This window comes from Balaenoptera ricei, chromosome 14 (assembly GCF_028023285.1).
Source record: "Balaenoptera ricei isolate mBalRic1 chromosome 14, mBalRic1.hap2, whole genome shotgun sequence".
NCBI lineage: Eukaryota > Metazoa > Chordata > Mammalia > Artiodactyla > Balaenopteridae > Balaenoptera > Balaenoptera ricei.
Window position 1 is genome coordinate 11381939 of NC_082652.1, and position 17690 is coordinate 11399628.

General features: G+C 34.0%; 1 protein-coding gene across 3 annotated transcripts in view; it reads left to right on the forward strand.

The window, feature by feature from the left end:
• Window positions 1-17690, forward strand: part of TAOK3 (TAO kinase 3) — a 182800-nt gene that overhangs the window by 90604 nt on the left and 74506 nt on the right. For 2 of the 3 annotated variants that reach the window (XM_059894253.1, XM_059894255.1), the window contains exons 3-4: window positions 4222-4285; window positions 10418-10635. In XM_059894253.1, the coding sequence (XP_059750236.1) occupies window positions 10516-10635 (120 nt within the window). In that variant the 5' untranslated portion in view covers window positions 4222-4285; window positions 10418-10515. The remainder of the gene's footprint in view (window positions 1-4221; window positions 4286-10417; window positions 10636-17690) is intronic. The other variant, XM_059894254.1, reaches the window with a different exon arrangement.

Consider the following 17690-nt stretch of genomic DNA (forward strand, 5'->3'; position numbering starts at 1 on the left):
TTTTCTGTTATAGTGATTTATAATTAGACTTTGAGATAAAATTTTTTCATCTCACTTTTCCTCTAATTACAGAAGTAATAGGCTTTGCAGAACATTTAGAAAATAGAAATAAACAAAAAGAAGGAAATAAAAAATAACCTGAAATCCCAACACCTACTTCAGATAAAACACAAGTCTGCAAAGAAATCCAAATTTGTAGGTGAAAGAAACCTTGTTTCCCATCTTCACTGTTGCATCCCTCCTATGCTCTACCTTACACCCTGCCCCTTTTACTAAAATAAATCAAAATAAAACAAGTAGAAACTGCCTTGTAGAAACTCCCTGTAGAAGGATAATACTTGGTCAGAGAATGTTCCCATTTTATTCTTCCAGGAGTGTATAAAGGTGACTGTTTCCTTATGCCCTCACCAAAAAAATGTATCTTTTCTCTATTACTTTATCAATTTGGTGGGTGAAATGAGGTGTCTTACTATTTTACTTTTTATTTCTTTGATTATTAGTGAAATTATATATGTTTCATGTCATTAATAGACACTGCTTTTTTCTTTTTTAATTTCCTATTTGTGTCCTTTGAGTGTGTGGGTTGGTGTATGTATATGTATATGTTCACCTCTCTGATATTAAGAATAACTTCACTGGCACATATTTTGCAAGAACCATCCCCACTTTACTTGCCTTTCAATTTTGTTTATTGCAACTTTTTAAAGCAATAATTATTAATTGACATACAATAATCTGAACATATTTAAGTAACATAACATTTTAAAGTGTGTGTGTATGTATCCATCATCATGATGAAGTTAGTAAACATATCCGTCACTCCCAAAAGCGTCTTCATATCCTTTTTCAATACCTCCCTAACCTCTTCTCTCCCCAGCCCTTTCCCTAGGCAACCACTGATATGCTATCACTCTAGGTTAATTTGCATTTTCCAGAACTGTATATAAATGAAATCATAAAGTATTGATATGTTCTCTTTTTTTGTTCTGGCTTATTTTACTCAGCATAATTATTTTGAGATTCATCCATGTTGTAGCATGTATCAATAGTTCATTTTATTTCTGAGTTGCATTCCGTTGTCTGCAAGTACCACAGATTGTTTATCCATTCATCTGTTGATGGATGTTTGGATTATTTCCAGTTTTGACTATTAAAAATAAAGCTGCCATTAACTTTTGTGTACAGTGCTTTGTATGGACGTTTGCTTTCATTTTGGTTGAATACCTAGGAGTGGAATGGCTATGTCATATGGTAGATGTATGTTTCACTTTTTAGGAAACTGCCAAATAGTTTTCCAAAGTGTTTGTACCATTTTTACATCCCACCAGCAGTGTCTGAGAGATCCAGTTACTTCAAATCCTTGCCAACACCTGGTATGGTCTGTCTTTTTAATGTCAGCCATTCTAATAGGTTTGTAGTAGTATCTCTTTGGGATCTTAATTTGTATCTCCCTAATGAATAGTGATGTTAAGCATCTTTTTTTTTTTGGTTTAGTTGCCATCCATTTATCTTTCTTGGTGAAGTGTGTGTTCTAATGTTTTTCTCATTTTTAAAATTGGGTTGTTCATGTTCTTTTAATTGAGTTTTGAGGATTCTTTATATTTTATGAATGCAAATCCATTGTGAGATATATGTTTTGCAGAGATCTTCTACTGTGGCTTATCTTTTCATTCTCTTAACAGGGTCTTTCAAAAAGAGTATGTTTTTATTCTAATTTAACCTTTTTTTCCTTTGTGGAGTGTGCTTTGGTTTTTAAATCTAAGAAATTCTTGCCTAACCCAAGGTCACAAAGATTTTCTCTTGTGTTTTCTTCACAGTTTTTTTAGTTGTATGTTTTACATTTAGTTCTATAATCCATTTGGAGTTAATTTTTGTGTATGGTGTCAATGTGAATCAAAGATATACATAGGCAGTTGTTATGGCACCATTAGTGGAAGATGTTCTCCACTGAATTGCCTTTGTGCCTTTATCAAAATTCAGTTGTCCATAAATGTGTGGGTCTATTTCTGTACTTCCTGTTTTGTTGCATTGATTTATTTGTGTGTATATATATACACACAAATATATATATACACATACACACACATACACATCAGTATCACAGCGTCTTGATAACTGTAATCTTATGATAAATCTTGCAATCAGGTTATGTTAGCCCTCCAATTTTGTCTTCCTTTTTCAAAGTCGTTTTGGTTGTTTTAGGTCCATTGCATTTTCATATGAATTTGAGAATCAGCTTCTCAATTTCTCTTTCTAAAAAATACTCAATATTGAGTCTTCTGACCTATAACCACAGTATAACTTTTCATTATGTCTTTACTTCCTTTCATTATTATTTTGTAGTTTTCAGTGTACAAGTCTTACAGATCCTTTGTCAGATTTATCCCTAAGTATTTCATTTTTTTGATGCTATTATAAGTGATATTTAAAAGTTTAGATATCCATTTGTTCATGTATAGAAATATAATTGAGCTTTATATATTGATCTTGTATTCTGCAACTTTGATAAACTCACATATTAGTTCCATTGAATTTTCTACACAGGTGATTATGTTGTTTGTCAGTAAAAGTCTAACTTATTCCTTTCCAATCTTGCTACTTTTTACTTCTTTTTTCTTACCTTGTTGCACTTATAGAACATCCAGCACAATGTTGAATAGAAGTGTTGAGAGCAGACATCCTTGCCTTGTTCCTGACCGTAGGAGGAAAGCAGTTGGTCTTTCACCATTATATTTGACACTAGCTGTAAATGTTTCATAGATTTCCTTTATTAGGTTGGGGATGTTACCTTATATTCCTAGTTGGCTCAAGAGTTTTTATCAGGAATGAATTTCGGATTTTGTCATATGCTTTTTCTGTATCTTTAGAGATGATCATTTGGCTTTTTATCAATTTGTTGATATGGTGAATTACATTGATTTTTGAGTGTTAAACCAACCTTGCATTCCTGTAATAAATTCCACCTAGTCATGATGTATTATTTATTTTATATATTACTGAACTATATTTGCTATAATTTTGTTGTGAATATTTGTATCTGTAGTCTTAAAGAATTTTACTCTGTTGCTTTCTTTCTTGTAATGTTTTTGTCTGGCTTTGGTGTCAGGGTAATACAAGCCTCATAGAATTAATCCTAGAAAGTATGTCTCCTTTTCTATTTTCTGAAAGAGATGTGTAAAATTAATATTGTATCTTTCTTAGATGTTCCGTTGAATTCACCAATTAAGCCATTTGATTCTGGAGTTTTCTTTGTGGGAAGATTTTAAATTACAAATTCAATTACTTTAATAGATACAGAGGTATTGAGGGTATCTGTTTCTTCTGGCGTAAACTTTGTTGATTTGTGTCTTTCAGAGAATTTATCCACTTCATCTAAGTTGTTGAATAATAATTGCATAATGTTGTACAATTTGCATAGTATAATACTCCCTGATTATCCTTCTGATATCTATAGAATCTGTAGTGATGTTATCCCTCTCATTCCTGATACGGGTAATTATGTCTTCTGATTTTTTTTTCCTGATCAGTCTGGCAAGGTTTATAAATTTGATTACTTTTATCAGAGAACCAGCTTTGCTTTCATTGATTTTTTTGTTTGTTTATGTTTTTTTCTATTTCATTGATTTCTGCTTTAATCTTTATTATTTTCTTTCTCTCCTTACTTTGGGTTTAATTTGCTCTTTTTTTCCTAGTTTTTAAAAAAATAGTGGAATCTGAGGTCATTGATTGAGACCTTCTTTTCCAAAACAGGAGTTTATTGCTATAGATTTCCATATGAGTACTGCTTTAGTGGTATCCCACAAATTTTGACGTCTTCTGCTTTCATTTTAATTAAGATAAAAGTATTTTCTAGTTTCTCTTTTGATTTATTTTTTGACCCATGGATTACTTTTTATTGTGTTATTTAGTTTCCATGTATTTGGGGATTTTTTTCATATTATCTGTCTGCTGTTGATTTTCTAATTTAACTCCATTGTGTTCAGAGAATATACTTAGTATAACGTAAGTCCTTTTAATTTATTGAGTCTTGTTTTATGGCCCAGAATATGGTCTATCTTGGTAAACATTTTGTGTGCACCTGAAAAGAATATGTATTGTGATGTTTCTGGGTCGAAACATCAATGTTACTAATCATATTTCAATGTCAATAATCAAATTGGTTGATAGTGTTGTTCAAGTCTTCTATATCCTTACTGATTTTCTGTCTATTTGTTCTATCAGTTATTGAGGAAAGGATATTGAACTCTCCAACTACAATTGTGGATTTGTCTATTTCTCCTTGCAGGTAAATCAATTTTTAATCATGTATTTTGAAACTTTTTTTATTAGGTGTATAAGCATTTCGGATTGTTATATTCTCTTGATAAATTGATCCAATCTTTTTATCATTATGAAATAATCTTTGTAATATCTTTGCATTGAAATCCACGTTACCTGATATTAATATAGCTGGCCCAGCTTTCTTTTGATTAGTGTTATGTCTTTTTCCATCCTTTTAGCCTACTTGTGTCTTTTTATTTAAAGCGTGTATATAGACACATGTGTACACATGTATGCATATATGTATTTATATTTGGATACACATTTATGTATTAATCCGCTGTCTATACTCAAGTGATAGTATACCTTTTTGTATATAGTATGATAACTTTACAACACTGTGTTTCGATTTCTATCCTTCCCAACTTCGTGTTCTCATACGTTTTACTTCTACATGTTATAAACTCACACTATATTGTTATTTTTGTTTAAACAGTGAATTATACTTTAAAGAAGTTTAAATAATGGGGGGAAATCTTACATATTTAACCAAATAGTTAACCATTTTCAGTGCTTTTTCAATGTTTTGTAAAGCTCTATTTCCATCTGGTATGATTTTTGCTTATGTCTAAAGGATTTCCTTTAGCATTTCCTATATGACCACCAGCATTTAGCTGCTGGTCAGGTCATGAATTCTTTCAGCTTTTGATGTCTAAAACCCTCTATTCTGCCTTCATTTTTCAAAGATCTTTTTACGGGACACAGAATTTTAGTTTGAACTTAGCACTTTAAAAATGTTTCTCTATTGTCTTCTCACTGGTATTATCTCCAGTGAAGAATCTGCTGTCATTGTTGTCCTTGTTCCTCTATATATAATGTGTTTTTTGTCTCCGGCTGCTTTCATGATTTTTGCTTTATCATGTTTTGAGCAATTTATTATGATATGTTTGGTGTAATTTTCCCCATTTTTCTTATTCTCATTCTTGTTCTTGAGCCCCATTGACCTTCTTGGATCTGTGGTTTATAATTTTCATCAGAATGGTAAGTTTTTTTCACTATTATTTCTTCAAATATTTTCTCTGCCTCAACATCTCTCTCTTCTCTTCAAGGACTCCAATTAGATATATACTAGTCCATTTGAAATTGTTCCACAGCTCACTGATGCTCTTTTTTTTTGGTTGTTTATTATTTTGTTATTTTTTTTCTCTGTGTGTTTCATTTTGGATAGTTTCTACTGTCATATCTTCAAGTTCATAAACCTTTTTTTCTGAAATCTCATCTGCTATTCATCCCATGCAGTGTATTTTTCATCTCAGACATTGTAGCTTTCACCTCTAGAGGTTCAGTTTGTGTCTCTTTATATCTTGACTATCTCTATGTGTTTGATATTTCCTCAATATTTCCTAACTTTTTAAATATATGGAATACAGATATAATAAGCGTTTTAATGCTCTTGTCTGCTAATCTAGCAACTATCATCTATATCAGTCCTGGATTGGTTCCAATTGATTTTTCTCATCATTATGTGTCATATTTTCCTGCTTCTTGGGATACTTGCTGATTTTTTTTTTTTAGACATTGTGAATTTTACCTTTTTGGATATTATATATTTTTTTTAATTCCTTTAAATATTTGTGAGCTTTATTCTGGGACACAGTTAAGCTACTTGGAATAATTTAATCCATAAAGATCCTGCTTTTAAATTTTGTTAGGCATCCAGAACAGCACTTAGTCTATGGTAATTTCCTGCTACTAAGATTAGACTCTTGTGAGTACTCTAAACAATTCCACATGAATTATGAGATTTGCTATTCAGGCTAGTGGTAACAGGCACTATTTACAGCTCTTCATGAGCCCTAGGTACTGTTTTCTTTAATTCTTTCATATAGGGTTTTTTCCCACCCTGCCTGGCCTGGCATAGTTTTCTCACTTACATGCATAGATCAGTAGTCAGCTGAAGACTTGATGGGAACTCTGTGCTGATCTCCATATCTTCTTTCTGTGCTGTTCTCTTCTATTTAGTACTCTGCCCTGAGAACTCTAGCCATTTTGTTCACCCTGGACCCTCATCACTGGAGTGCCCCAGGCTTTAATTGGGTTTCCCCACCCCCTACTCTCTGTGCCATGGCCTGGAAACTCTCCCAGGACATTAAATTGGGACAGTTTTAGCTCTCCTTGTTTGCTGTTCCTCTGTCTGGGATCACTGTCCTTCTTTGCCTGATATCCATTGTGTTAAAATACCATAATTTCATGTTTTTCCAGTGTTTTAGTTGTTTCTGGTGGTAGATAATAAATCCAGTCCTGTTACTCCATCTTGGCTGGAAGCAGAAATCCATTCATTATATTTTTTAAGATAAATAAGTTGTGTATTGTCAAGCTTACTGATTTTAGTTTATGGTTTTTGCCTCTGATATCTTGCTCAATAACTAAATACTCATCTGTAAATTATTTTAGAAGTTTTTATGATCTCTCTTTTTTTTTACATTTTAATATTTATTTCTTTAGAAAAATCACTTTAGTCTATAGTATGACTTAGTAGTCTGTGTGTGTCCTCCAAATGGTTATCCATAGTACTTAGCTTTAATCACATTGAAGCCAAAATATTCAAGTTTAAAATACATCTTGGTAATTGAAAAGATTTTAGTTCTCATAAATTTGGTTCATAGATCTTCTTGTTTTTCCTAACGGACATTTTGTAATTTGCTTTTTTTTTTTTTTTTGGCATGGTCTCAAACGGCATGTCTTTGATTTAATCCGTTGTTTCTCTTTTCTGTTCTCTAAGCAGTGAAGGCAATAGCACTTTTGAACTTTATGTACTTTGTTGCCTAACAAGTAACTAAATTTAAGTTACTTTTTCAATAGTATTGATATATTGACTTTATGCTTGATTATTGGCATTCATGGCTTGGCAGGATGACTACTCATGATTACAGATGCAGTGTTGTGGTGGAATTCTTTTTCATGTTTAAAACCTTCAGTGGCTACCCATTACCCTCAATATAAACTCCAAATTTCTTAGCATGGTTTAAAAGAATTATTGTGATTTTCCTTGGCTTATAAAGGAATTTAGTCTTTCCTGACACATAGTAGTGCTTAATAAATGTTAGCTGTTACTATTTCAGTATTAATTAGACCAAACTGCTTTTTGAAACAGATTTATTGAGATATAATTTTCTTTTTTTCTTTTTTAATTACATTTTATTCTACATGTGTCTCCAAGGAAATCAAAAAGAAATGCAATTAGTTTGTGATGTTGGGGGGAAAAAATCTTTGGTTTTACTTGCTCAACAAAAATATCTGAATCAATTATACTTTTATCAACTTTCCCTTCACATCCTAGCATTCTGTTTTGCCATCCACTGTGTATTTCTCACACATATCTATCTCAAAGTTATCTTGAGAGGGAGAGTAAAAACAAAAATCCAAATTCTAAAAGATAGCGCTTAATCAATGTTAAATCTATCCACAGTTATGTATATTAAACAGAATCATGTCTATTGCATCCTTATAAGCTTCTGAAAATAAGCATATTTATGCTAAGAAATGTCATTGTAATATACAAATAAAGTTTTCCAAAATTTAGATTATTGTAAACTAAAATTAAGCTAATTTGTGATTTAAATGACTATTTATTAGCTCCTTAGAAATCAGTGCTCATTGTTCTTTGCATTTGTCTAAGTACACTGTCAGGTGTAGAAACTTTTAAATACCACTAATGATGCTATAGGTACAACAGATCACACCTAAAGGAATATACTTCAAAAGCAGAATTATATTTTCATAAAAAAGATAGCAGCTGAATCATAATATATTTTAACGCTAATGTTTTTCTCACCAAACTGTTCTCTCCAAATCTACATAGTACCAACCAAAAAAAAAAAAAGAAAAATTATTTAGGCAGCTACATACTCCAAAGCACATTGCATGTCTTACCTCTATTGTCAGTCAGGTATCTGGGATAAAATATGTAGTCTCTACATAGACAAAGCTTTCACCATGAAAGTAAAGGAACATCCAGCTGGGCATGCTGGCTAAGTGACATTTTCCAGTTGCCTGTTGCAGTTGTCATTAACTAGAGAAAGTGTCTATGTAACTATTGGTCAGGAAGAATATATACTTCATCTTGCAGTCTTGTAGACTGTTTGATTAACCCATTAATGGGTGGATCAATTCAGAATAATCACCTTTATGTTTCTTTAGTCCCCTTTTGGAAATTTCTTCTTTTGAGGTTTTTTCCCCCTGCGTAACTGATAATTTACCTGTTCTTTTTCTTTTCTTCTCCTCAGAAATCTGTTGTTGGTATTTTGATTTTCTTATCTTTAATTCCCATTTGTTTTCAATTAGCTAGGACAAAAGTCATGGTTATTACCCCTCTCCATTTTATTTTTTTTAAGTTTTTTTTAAACTTTTAATTATATTGGCGTATAGTTGATTAACAATGCTATGATAGTTTCAGGTGTACAGCAAAGTGATTCAGTTATACTTGTTTCTATTCTTTTTCAAACTCTTTTCCCTTTTAGGTTGTTACATAATACTGAGCAGAGTTCCCCATGCTATACAGTGGGTCCTTGCTGGTTATCCGTTTTAAGTATAGCAGTGTGTACATGTCAATCCCAAACTCCCTAACTGTCCCTTCCCCCAACCATTCCCCCCCTGGTAACCATAAGTTCATTCTCTAAGTCTGTGAGTCTGTTTGTGTTTTGTAAGTAAGTTCATTTGTATCATTTATTTTTAGATTCCACTCTCTCTTTCTCTGACTTACTTCACTCAGTATGACAATCTCTAGGTCCGTCCATGTTGCTGCAAATGGCATTATTTAATTCTTTTTAATGGCTGAGTAATATTCCATTGTATATATGTGCCACATCTTCTTTATCCATTCCTCTGTCAATGGACATTTAAGTTGCTTCCATGCCTTGGCTGTTGTAAACAGTGCTGCAGTGAACATTGGGGTGCATGTATCCTTTTGGACCATGTTATTCTCTGGATATATGCCCAGGAGTGGGATTACAGGATCATATGGTAGCTCTATTTTTAGTTTTTTAAGGAACCTCCATACTGTTCTCTATAGTGGCTGTACCAATTTACATTCCCACCAACGGTGTAGGAGGGTTCCCTTCTCTCCACACCTTCTCCAGCATTTATTGTTTGTGGATTTTTTGATGATAACCATTTTGACTGGCTTGAGGTGATATCTCATTGTAGTTTTGATTTGTGTTTCAGATATAATTTTCATACCATACAATTCACCCATTTAAAGAGTACAACTGAAGAGTTTTTAGTATATGAACAGTTGTACAACCATCACCACAATGAATTCTAGGACATTTCACCACACTAAAAAGAAAGCCCATACCCTTTAGCTATCACCCCCAACTCTCCTTCACCTGCTAGCCCTAGGCAACCAAAAGTCTATTCAATACTTTCTGTCTCTATAAATTTACTTATGCTGGATGTATTATATAGATGGAATCATACAATATGTAGTCTTTTGTGACTGGCTTCCTTCACTTAGTGTAATGTTTCACCTGTGTTGTGGTGTGTATCAGTAGTTCATTCCTTTTTATCCCTGAATAATATTCCATGGTATGGATATACCATATTTTGTTTATTCATTCACCAAATGGACATTTGGGTTGTTGCTGAATAATATGGCTACCAATATCCAAGTTTTTGTGTGGACGTGTGTTTTTATTTCTCTTGGGTATATACCGAGGAGTGGGAATTTCTGGGTCAAATTGTAACTCTGTGTTTAAGTTTTTGATGAACTCCCAATCTGTTTCCCAAAATGGCTGTACCATTTTACATTTCCGCCAACTGTGTTGGAGGGTCCGAATTTCCCCACATCCTTACCAATACTTATTATTTGACTTTTTGATAATAGCCATCCTAGTGGGTATGAAAATGATATCTCATGTGTTTTTAATTTTATTTGTCTAATGACTAATGGTGTGGAGCATCTTTTCATGTGTTAGTGGACATTTCTATATCTTTGGAGTAATATCTATTCAGATCCTTTGCCCATTTTTCTTTTGGATTACTTGTCTTTTTATTATGAATTTCTAAGACCAAGATGCTTTTTATGGATAATATGAATCTGTAATTGCCACCAAACAAAATGTATAATAAGTTAATGTCAAACCTTATTTTTCTACAGGTACTGAAATTTTACTCCCCCATCCGCCAAATATTTGTCAATGAGAGAGAAAGCTGACTGGGATATCAAAAGCAAAGTGCTTGCACATACTGGTCATCATGCGGAAAGGGGTGCCAAGGGACCCAGAGATTGCTGATCTGTTCTACAAAGATGATCCTGAAGAACTTTTTATTGGTTTACATGAAATTGGACATGGAAGTTTTGGAGCAGTTTATTTTGTAAGTAATTAAAAATTGTTTAGATCAAATTATGAAAGTTTAAATTCTGTACATTCTAACTATTACTTGTAAAATGCACTTGGTTTTAATGTTTAGTCTACAAATTAAATGATGTCTACAGTAGAGGCAAATAGTCATTGCTGAAGAGCCAGTCCTAGAATTCTAGGCATCATTCAAGTCAATGGTATCCTTATCAAATGACTCTGCTGTCAAAGTAGTGTAAAAAAGTTATAAGCTTGAGTTTGAACCCTATTCATTTCCCTTACATGCCAAGCTCTTTTCTGCCTCAGGGCCTTTATATATGCTATTCCTCCTGCCTAGAAAACTGTACATTTTTTCCCCATTCCTGTCTAACTCTTGTTTACCCTACAGATATCAGCTTAAGTGTTAAATCCATGAGATAACCATTCCTGTTCAACCCTCCAGCACTAAATTAAGACTTTCTTTATGGTCTCATAACACCCTATGCTTGTACTTTGTTGCATTTGTTACAGTTATAATTGAATAATTATGTGTGAGATTTTTTGATTCATGTATGTCTCTCTCACTAAATAATAAGCTCCATAGGACAGGAATTATATCTACTTGTTCCTTGATATATCCCCAATAGCTAGTATAATGTCTGAATAGTAGGAACTCAGTAAATGATGGATGGATGGGTGGATGGACAAGTGGACATCTACGCAGACAGATAGACTGACAGATTTTTAGTAACAATCGTGTTAAGTCAGTATCTTAGGTTAAGGGATACAAGGCTTAGCCCCATTGAGTCAGTTTGAATTCCAAGACTGTGATTATCTTCTGATGAGAAGAGTGAGAAATGACTGAAATGTTAACATAGATCATTCACCTGAAATTCATTGCATAAAATATAGTTCTTTATTTCAATAACCTTAGAAGTTTGCATCATCAAATTAACACATACTTCCTTAAGAGTACTAGTTCCTTAAAGCAAGTAATATTTAAGTAATATTACCTATTTCTCCTCCAAACCTGTTAGCAAATAATTTCTTTCTTTTTTTTTTTTTTTTAATTATTTTCTTGGGGAAATACTCAGTGGTCACCTTTCTACAATGGTTATTTCTTAGTTTTTTTTAAAAACCCTATTTTATTTATTTATTTATTTATTTATTTATTTATTTATTTTTGGCTGTGTTGGGTCTTCGTTTCTGTGCGAGGGCTTTCTGTAGCTGCGGCAAGTGGGGGCCACTCTTCATCGCGGTGCGCAGGCCTCTCACTATCGCGGCCTCTCTTGTTGCAGAGCACAGGCTCCAGTCGCGCAGGCTCAGCAATTGTGGCTCACGGGCCCAGCCGCTCCGCGGCATGTGGGATCCTCCCAGACCAGGGCTCGAACCCGTGTCCCCTGCATTGGCAGGCGGATTCTCAACCACTGCGCCACCAGGGAAGCCCTAATTTCTTTCTTAATCAAACAGTATTTGACTTTTCTTTTTAAGTGGTCCTTTATGTCCTTCCATCTGGATAGGGCTTATCTTTAGTTGTCCTTCCAAATGAGATTTTATTAATTGCTTCTTGAACTCATCCTTTTGTTTCTAGCCAAATCTTCAGCCTGAGTTTTCTCAGAATGCTCTTTCGTCCCTTCATGTCTATACTCAGCACTACCACCACTTCTCCTCACTCACCCCCGTCTAATACTTGGCTCCCACTCAAGTACATTTTATCATTAAGTGACCTTCCATTGCTGAAGTGGGTGCTAATTTTCTAGTTAATACCCTCATATTAGTCTTTGGGCTTAGAGTAGCATTTATGGCCCAAAGTCCTATCTTTCTCATTCACTGAGACACATTTTTTTAAGAGGATTTTTTTAATTACAAATATATCATATATACAGAAGTGTGTATAATACATTCACACTTATATATTTTAATATATAATTTAAAGAATAATTAAAATGTAAATCCCTTTATAACCACCAGCCAGGCCAAGAAATAGAATATTGCCAGCACCCCAGAAGCCCCTTTTTTGTTAGAAGAATCCACTATGCTGAATTTTTATGATGATGACTTTCTTATATTTCTTTATATGTACCCACTTACTTCTCTACCCCTAATAATATAATTTGGTTTCGCCGGTTTTGAACTTTTTAACAATAGAAACATTATGTATATATTTGGTTGTGACCTGTTTGTTTTGCTTAGAGATACTTTCTTCAGTCAATCATCTTTTCTTACTTTCCTTCTATTACTGTATAACTAATTCATCATCTCAGAATCTCTCTTGGCCAGAGTCAGAGAGTAGTTGCAATCTCTGTTTGACTCTTCTATTTTAAAAAGCAGCCAGACCACTCTCAAAGTTCTCTTTTAGAATAAATACAATAAACCAAGTATGCTTCGAAACTTACTAACATGCCTTTTGTGCTAGGGATAAAATGAGAACTACATTGCTGTAGAAGACCCAGTGCTTTTGGGACTAAGTCCTGTCTGTTTAGCTAGAGTACGGTAGTTCCCCCTTATCCACAGTTTCGCTTTCCACGGTTTTAGTTATCTGTGGTCAACCTCAGTCCAAAAATATTAGATGGAAAAATCCAGAAATAAACAATTCTTAAGTTTTAAATTGCGAGCTATTCTGACTAGCATCATGTAAATATGTGTTATTTGTTGATAATGATAGACTAGAGAAATCACAAAGATACCTGGGTGGCTTTGATACTGAAATGTAATCATTAACTATATATTGCCTGTATACAAAAGTGTAGAGTACAGGCCCTTATAAGCCCATAAAGCACTTAAAAAACAGCTTAAAGGAGAATTAACTGATACTTTACTATAAAACTTAAAAAAGCCTTAACCTTTTATCTACAGTGGTCACATAGGTAGCACCTTAAAAATGGATTTTCTCAGGGACCACAGTAATATGACCCATGTTGCTCCTCCCTGTTGACAGATTCTTCCTCTTCTCACTCATACCATTATAACCAAGAAGACTACCATCTCTTACTTGGACAACTGCAGTAACCTCCAAACTGATCTCTGTGCATCCATTCTGGTCTGTCTCCAGTCTTTTGTCCACACCACAGTGAGCTTGAGGGTTGGTGGAGAGCGGAAACACGTAAATATGATCACATCACCTTTTCTCTGTAAAGCCTTCAGAGGGTCTCCTCCTCTGTTCTTGGACTAAGTTCAACTTCCCTACTGTAGGCAGCCTGTAAGGTCCTTCATGAGGTGATCCCTCTATACCTGAACTGTATTCCCTCTTATTCTCATTGCTCTAGTTATTATATAAAAGTTTTCTTTTAATCATCCATCATAGGATCTTTGCATAAACTGTTCTCTCTGGAATGTTTTCCCCTGCCATCTTCATCTTCTTAACTCCACTTTATCCTTTGTCTCTCAGCTGAGGGCTCATTTATTCAGGGAAGCCTTGCCTGACCTGCCTAATCACATCCCCCCTTTTTTGGTTCTCAGAGTAACACATACCCTTCTTTGTAACACATATCACAGTTGCAATTTTATATTAATTATGATTTCATTTTTGCTGTCTATACTACTAGAAGAGAGATAGGCACTAGGCATACTTACAATTCTATCCCTAGCATTTAGCCCAGTACCTGACAAATTTTGAGTACCTGGTAAGTATTTGAATTATGAAGAACTCAGAGAATTTGGAACTGCTAATTAGTACTTTTCATGAGTCAGAATCATATTAGCAAGCTGTAAAGACCAGAGTCTAGCAACCAACATCTTTATACCTCAACACTATAATTCTGTTAGACTTTTTGTAGTTTACAGCTTTTACACAGAACGATGCCAGGAAATGTGTTAAAAGTGAATTGTACGCTGGCACAGCTCTTGTAGAATCAATCAGTTGAGAATATATATTATATTCAGAGAAAATTGAAACTATTGATGAAATATCTCTGTGTATTTGGATTTACATAAGTAATTCAGAAATTAGCATCAGTAAAAATGAAATAGTAAGAAACTCTGTATTAAAGGAAGATAAAAAGGTCTGAGCACGTTCATTTTTGTATTCACTTAAAAGACAACTATAAAGTTTCTAGGGTTCTAGTGTTGCCTTGTTGAACTCAGCATATCATCCATAATCCACCTAAAGCAAATAATTTAGTTTTGTTCTTCTGGGTATAAATACCTTTTAGTTTTAGTTGAGGCTTAATAAATAGGGCAAAAGGAAAAGCTTATGTTTAATTTTTATATTTCCATACACTAGTAAAGAGTTGACAATAATCTAAATGTAGCTGGAAATGGTTATAAAAATATCAGAAACACATATGTAGTAAGTTCTCAATAAATATATTTTGAATCAGTGATTTTTTTTTTTATTGGATTATAATTGCTTTACAATGTTGTGTTAGTTTCTGCTGTACAATGAAGTGAATCAGCTGTATGTATACCTATATGCCCTCCCTCTTGGACCTCCCTCCCACCTCCACCCCCCCCATCCCACCCATCTAGGTCATCACAGAGCACAGAGCTGGGCTCCCTGTGCTTTATTTTACTTTTTTTTCCCATTTATTTATTTATGTATTTTTTAACGTCTTTATTGGAGTATAATTGCTTTACAGTGGTGTGTTAGTTTCTGCTTTATAACAAAGTGAATCAGCTATACATATACATATATCCCCATATCTCTTCCCTCTTGCGTCTCCGTCCCTCCCACCCTCCCTATCCCACCCCTCTAGGTGGTCACAAAGCACTGAGCTGATCTCCCTGTGCTATGCAGCTGCTTCCCACTAGCTATCGGTTTTTTTACATTTGGTAGTGTATCTATGTCCATGCCACTCTCTCACTTTGTCCCAGCTTACCCTTCCCCCTCCCCGTGTCCTCAAGTCCATTCTCTAGTAGGTCTGCGTCTTTATTCCTGTCCTGCCCCTAGGTTCTTCATGACCTTTTTTTTTTTTTTTTTTTTAGATTCCATATATATGTTTTAGCATACGGTATTTGTTTTTCTCTTTCTGACTTACTTCACTCTGTATGACAGACTCTAAGTCCATCCACCTCACTACAAATAACTCAATTTCGTTTCTTTTTATGGCTGAGTGATATTCCATCGTATATATGTGCCACATCTTCTTTATTGATTCATCTTTCGATGGACACTTAGGTTGCTTCCATGTCCTGGCTACTGTAAATAGAGCTGCAATGAACATTGTAGTACACGACTCTTTTTGAATTATGGTTTTCTCAAGGTATATGCCCAGTAGTGGGATTGCTGGGTCGTATGGTAGTTCTATTTTTAGTTTTTTAAGGAACCTCCATACTGTTCTCCATAGTGGCTGTATCAACTTACATTCCCACCAACAGTGCAAGAGGGTTCCCTTTCCTCCACACCCTCTCCAGCATTTATTGTTTGTAGATTTTTTGATGATGGCCATTCTCACTGGTGTGAGGTGATATCTCACTGTAGTTTTGATTTGCATTCTCTAATGATTAATGATGTTGAGCATTCTTTCATGTGTTTGTTGGCAATCTGTATATCTTCTTTAGAGAAGTGTCTGTTTAGGTCTTCTGCCCATTTTTGTATTGGGTTGTTTGTTTTTTTGATATTGAGCTGCATGAGCTGCTTGTAAATTTTGGAGATTAATCCTTTGTCAGTTGCTTCATTTGCAAATATTTTCTCCCATCTTTTCGTCTTGTTTATGGTTTCCTTTGCTGTGCAAAAGCTTTTGAGTTTCATTAGGTCCCATTTGTTTATTTTTGTTTTTATTTCCATTTCCCTAGGAGGTGGGTCAAAAAGTATCCTGCTGTGATTTATGTCATAGAGTGTTCTGCCTATGTTTTCCTCTAAGAGTTTGATAGTGTCTGGCCTTACATTTAGGTCTTTAATCCATTTTGAGTTTATGTTTGTGTATGGTGTTAGGGAGTGTTCTAATTTCATTCTTTTACATGTAGCTGTCCAGTTTTCCCAGCACCACTTATTGAAGAGGCTGTCTTTTCTCCATTGTATATTCTTGCCTCCTTTATCAAAAATAAGGTGACCATATGTGTGTGGGTTTATCTCCGGGCTTTCTATCCTGTTCCATTGATCTATATTTCTGTTTTTGTGCCAGTACCATACTTTCTTGATGACTGTAGCTTTGTAGTATAGTCTGAAGTCAGGGAGCCTGATTCCTCCAGCTCTGTTTTTCTTTCTCAAGATTGCTTTGGCTATTCAGGGTCTTTTGTGTTTCCATACAAATGGTGAAATTGTTTGTTCTAGTTCTGTGAAAAATGCCATTGGTAGTTTGATAGGGATTGCATTGAATCTGTAGATTGCTTTGGGTAGTAGAGTCATTTTCACAATGTTGATTCTTCCAATCCAAGAACATGGTGAATCAGTGATCTTGCTTAAGGTTGCTGAGACCTCTGAGACTATTGGAAGTGTTAAGTATGAATGTAAGTTTCAAGAATAAAACTTGAAATGTTTAGAAGTTGTAATCATTCATAATACAGTATGATGCATTGGAAAGCTGAAACCCCATTGATAGTTTCCTTTCTCTATACTAAAATATTGATTTTTTTTTTAAGTTTCTGTTTCAGTTCTGAATTTTAACTAGTATAAAATGGATTAAAAATTTCACATCTATATATAAATGGAAATGTTTTCAAATTTCAAGTCTCTGCCCTGTAGATAGGTTCTATAAGCAAGTACACTTATCAAGTAATAAGTGATAACTCTATAAATGTGAAGAAATACATTTTTATTTTAGGGTGATTCTTTTTTCATGTCTCTTGTTCCAAATAAGCCTTGATTATAAATAACCTTAATAAGCAATTAGATAATACTGTCAGATTCCATTTGTGTGGGCCTTTTTTTTTTTCTTTCTATAAAGGGTACAGATTTGTTTCTTAAAAACCCCATTAAAAGTTAATATTCATCATTGTTTGAGCATTTTCTAAACCTTTCCCAGGCTCCTTAAGCTACACAGTACATAGATTCATATCCAAAATATCCGCTTTACAGACACAGTCACTCTAACCTTCATTGTATTACTGAATTTACATCAACTTTTCTTTCTTGTTGTCATCTAAGCACAGTCTTAGTGTTACATTTTTATTTTATTTATTTATTTGTTTTGGGGCTGCATTGGGTCTTCGTTG